The sequence below is a fragment of the Pteropus medius genome, unplaced genomic scaffold (assembly GCF_902729225.1).
Source record: "Pteropus medius unplaced genomic scaffold, Ma_sr-lr_union100, whole genome shotgun sequence".
NCBI lineage: Eukaryota > Metazoa > Chordata > Mammalia > Chiroptera > Pteropodidae > Pteropus > Pteropus medius.
The window spans coordinates 190,609-193,616 of record NW_024352789.1 but is presented as its reverse complement, the minus strand read 5'-3'; the positions used below and the strand labels follow the sequence as shown (position 1 = coordinate 193,616).

General features: G+C 66.6%; 1 protein-coding gene across 3 annotated transcripts in view; it reads right to left on the bottom strand.

The window, feature by feature from the left end:
- SMG5 (SMG5 nonsense mediated mRNA decay factor) overlaps positions 1–3,008 on the bottom strand; it is a 21,618-nt gene that overhangs the window by 3,251 nt on the left and 15,359 nt on the right. For all 3 annotated transcript variants that reach the window (XM_039849785.1, XM_039849786.1, XM_039849787.1), the window contains exons 17-18: positions 2,514–2,672; positions 61–120 (exon numbers count right to left, since the gene is read on the bottom strand). In XM_039849785.1, the coding sequence (XP_039705719.1) occupies positions 61–120; positions 2,514–2,672 (219 nt within the window). The remainder of the gene's footprint in view (positions 1–60; positions 121–2,513; positions 2,673–3,008) is intronic.

Here is a 3,008-nt window from a genome sequence, read left to right as displayed (position 1 = left end):
GGGCTGCTGGGGCTTTAGGCGACACCCGGGCTGAGGGGCATCTGGGCTGCGATGTCCCACCTGCAGTCGGAGCTGCGCCATGTCCCTCATCAGCCTGTTCCGCCGTGCCTCCTCCTGGGCCTGCGGGAGAACCGTGCTGGGCTTGGGTTGGGGCCTGGGCCACGCCAGCCCTGGGGCCCCGTTCCCCTCTCCAGCCATCAGGCCAGGAGGAATTCGGGGCTGTGAAGCAGGCGGGCTGCAGTCACAGCAGCCGTCCAGGGTCCTGCCCAGGGCGGGGCAGGCACGGGACAGCCCCGCTGCGCCCCAGGGCGTGGGCCCTGCCCCTCGGCACCTGCTCTCCCTCCCAGGGGACTCTGTGCACACACCGCTCGCCTTCTGTCACCATCCCCTTGCCAGCTTCTGGCGGAGCCGCAGCTCCGGGGCAGATGCGACCCACACACCTGCCGCTCGAGAATGAAGCCGCCAGGGCCAGATCCTGCTCTTGGCCCCAGCAGGAATTGGGTCCCCAGTCCTGGCGGGTGCAGCCCTAAACCGCCCGGTCCTTCCACACTGTCTACCCCACTGCACAGGCCTGGCCACCGTCACCCCGTGACGGCGCTCTGCCTAGGACCCAGACACATCCAAAACCATCTGGCGTCTGTCACAGCTCCAACCACGAGTCCTCTGATGATTTTCCTTTGTCTTCTGAATGAAGTGCAAATTATACGGTCTAAAGGGTGAGGTCATAGGTGGGGACCGACCCCGAATGACACGAGGAGCCACTGAAGGCTCAGTGACAGCCAAAGTGGCACCGTCGCAGTGGTGCTGAAAACACGGTTCTGTGACCGTCACACCACAACCACGCAGGGGCTCCAGATCGAGCCCAGCTGAAGGACGTGCCACAGAAGAGCCCACCCCGCACCCTCTGGAAATGTCACGGCCAGGGAAGACCAGGACTGAGGGGCGGTCGCGGACTGGGGGAACCAGCGGATGCGACGACCAGACACGGTGTGGGGCCCGGAAAAGAAAACTGGAGTAGGGAGTGAGTGGAGAGTGAACGAAGCCGACGGCCTGTGCCGACCCCACGTCCTCGGCTTGATGGTTAAGGACTCGATGGTTAAGGACCGTTGTGCTGGGCCCTCCCTCACCCGCTTCCCTGCAGAGTCCCGCACCACGAAGACTGGCCCTGCCCAAAGAGCAGGAGACAGCCGTTCCTCGCAGGCAGGTCCCCGAGGAGCAGAGCACGGCGGGCCCAGGAACCTCACTTTCAGGCTAAATCTGGAGCTGTGAAGTCCCACGCAGCAGAGGGGGCTGCGGGCCCTGCGGGAAGCCCCTCGGAGGCCCAGCGCGGGTGAGTGGGGTCCACCCGGGCGGCTGCATGAATCTGGCTCCCAGCATCTCAGGGATGCAGGCGACACGCCCTCAGGAAGCCAGGTCCCGGCAGCAGAGGGTCCCTAAGCCAGGCAGACACCGGAGGCCCAGAAGGCAGGAGCGGTGGTCTCCAGCCCCACCTGGCCTGCAGGACAAGGACAAGGGCCGGGACAGTCACCGCTAACCCACTCTGAGCGTCCTCATCTAAAAATACGAGGTGTCAGCACGCACTCCACGCGCTGCCGTGGGGGCAAACGAGATGTCACACGCAAACCCAGCTCAGCACAGAGAAAGCCTGACGAGTGACAGGAGGGGCGCCGTGACGACAACCACACTGCTGCAGCTGCGGGAGGGACCCTGTGACCAAGGCGGAGCCGGAGGCGGTCCCCGCAGGCCCCGGGGTGTCCAGCACCACAGGAGAGGGGCGCGTGCCCCTGCCCCAGGAGAAGCCTCCACGCACTTCAAGCTACAGCAAAGGCCTACAGAACGCACCGTCTCTGCAGCGCGGACCTTCCCCCGTTCTCCCCTGGGAGCAGCAATAAAGGGCTGAACGCAAAAGGTCTGTTTTAAAACGAAAGGTCCCTGCTTTCAAGGCAGCAAAGGGCTTTCTGGGGGACTGTGGCCTTTCTGGCCAAGCGCACGGCCTGCAGGAGGGGCTCAGAGGTGCGGACGCCTGGGCTGGCCAGAGCAGGTGTGGGGAGGGGGCGGCTGAGTGAAGAACCCGAGGCCCCCGAGCCACATGGGCTGTGCCCGCCACGCCAGACACCACCCCGAATGTCCTGGTGCCGCGTGGCTCGGAGGACGACCCGCCCAGGGCCACGCAGGCCCCACAGTGCCGCCACAAGGCGCGAGCCTCACGGGCAGAGGTCTGTGCTGCTCTCGCAGCTGCCGCCCCAGTGCCCAGGACGCTGTGGAGTGCCTCCCTGGGGAGAAGAGGCGAGGCCGGCCACGGCCTCCTCCGTGGGGTGGGAGGGCGCCTGCCCGTGCCGTGTCACACACCAGGACCTGTGCGCTCCCCTCCACTCCCGGTCCTCACCCCTCGAGCACGCACCCCAGCACCACGTGCCGGGCGCTGGACAGGCCGGCTCGCCCAGCTGCCACGCCCCCAGCAGGCTGTGCCTGTGCCTCCCACCCCGGTGGGCCGGGCGGGGCAGCCGACTCACCATGCGGAACTGGGCCTGGGCCTGCTGCAGCAGGCTCTCCCGCTCCGCCTGGGCGGTGCTGACGAAGATGCCGACCTCCGGGCTGAACTGCAGGGCGCTGCCTTGCAGGCGGGCGACAAAGTGGCCGAAGCTGCGGATGCAGCAGATGCGCACGACCGACTGTGAGGGAACACGTGCGTCGGCCGGCTGAGCGGGGCCACCCACCGCCTCAGCCCTCGGCCGCCGGCGCTGCCTGGGAAGCCCCGCAGCCAGGGCAGGGGGCGGGGCAAGATGCCCCAGCTGCCAGCAGGGCAGTGGGCACGCAGAGACATCTTGGACCAGGCCCGTGGGCACCAGGGTGGGGGTGATGACACCCACTTCCACTGCCATCTGCGTCTCAGAGCCCGTGTGTGAAACGAGGGGCTGAGATTGGCCAGCGTGTCTAACTTGCTTTTTTGGTCAACAGGACTTTTTTCCCCACTGGAAACACCCCACCTAGAACCCTAAAAATACTGA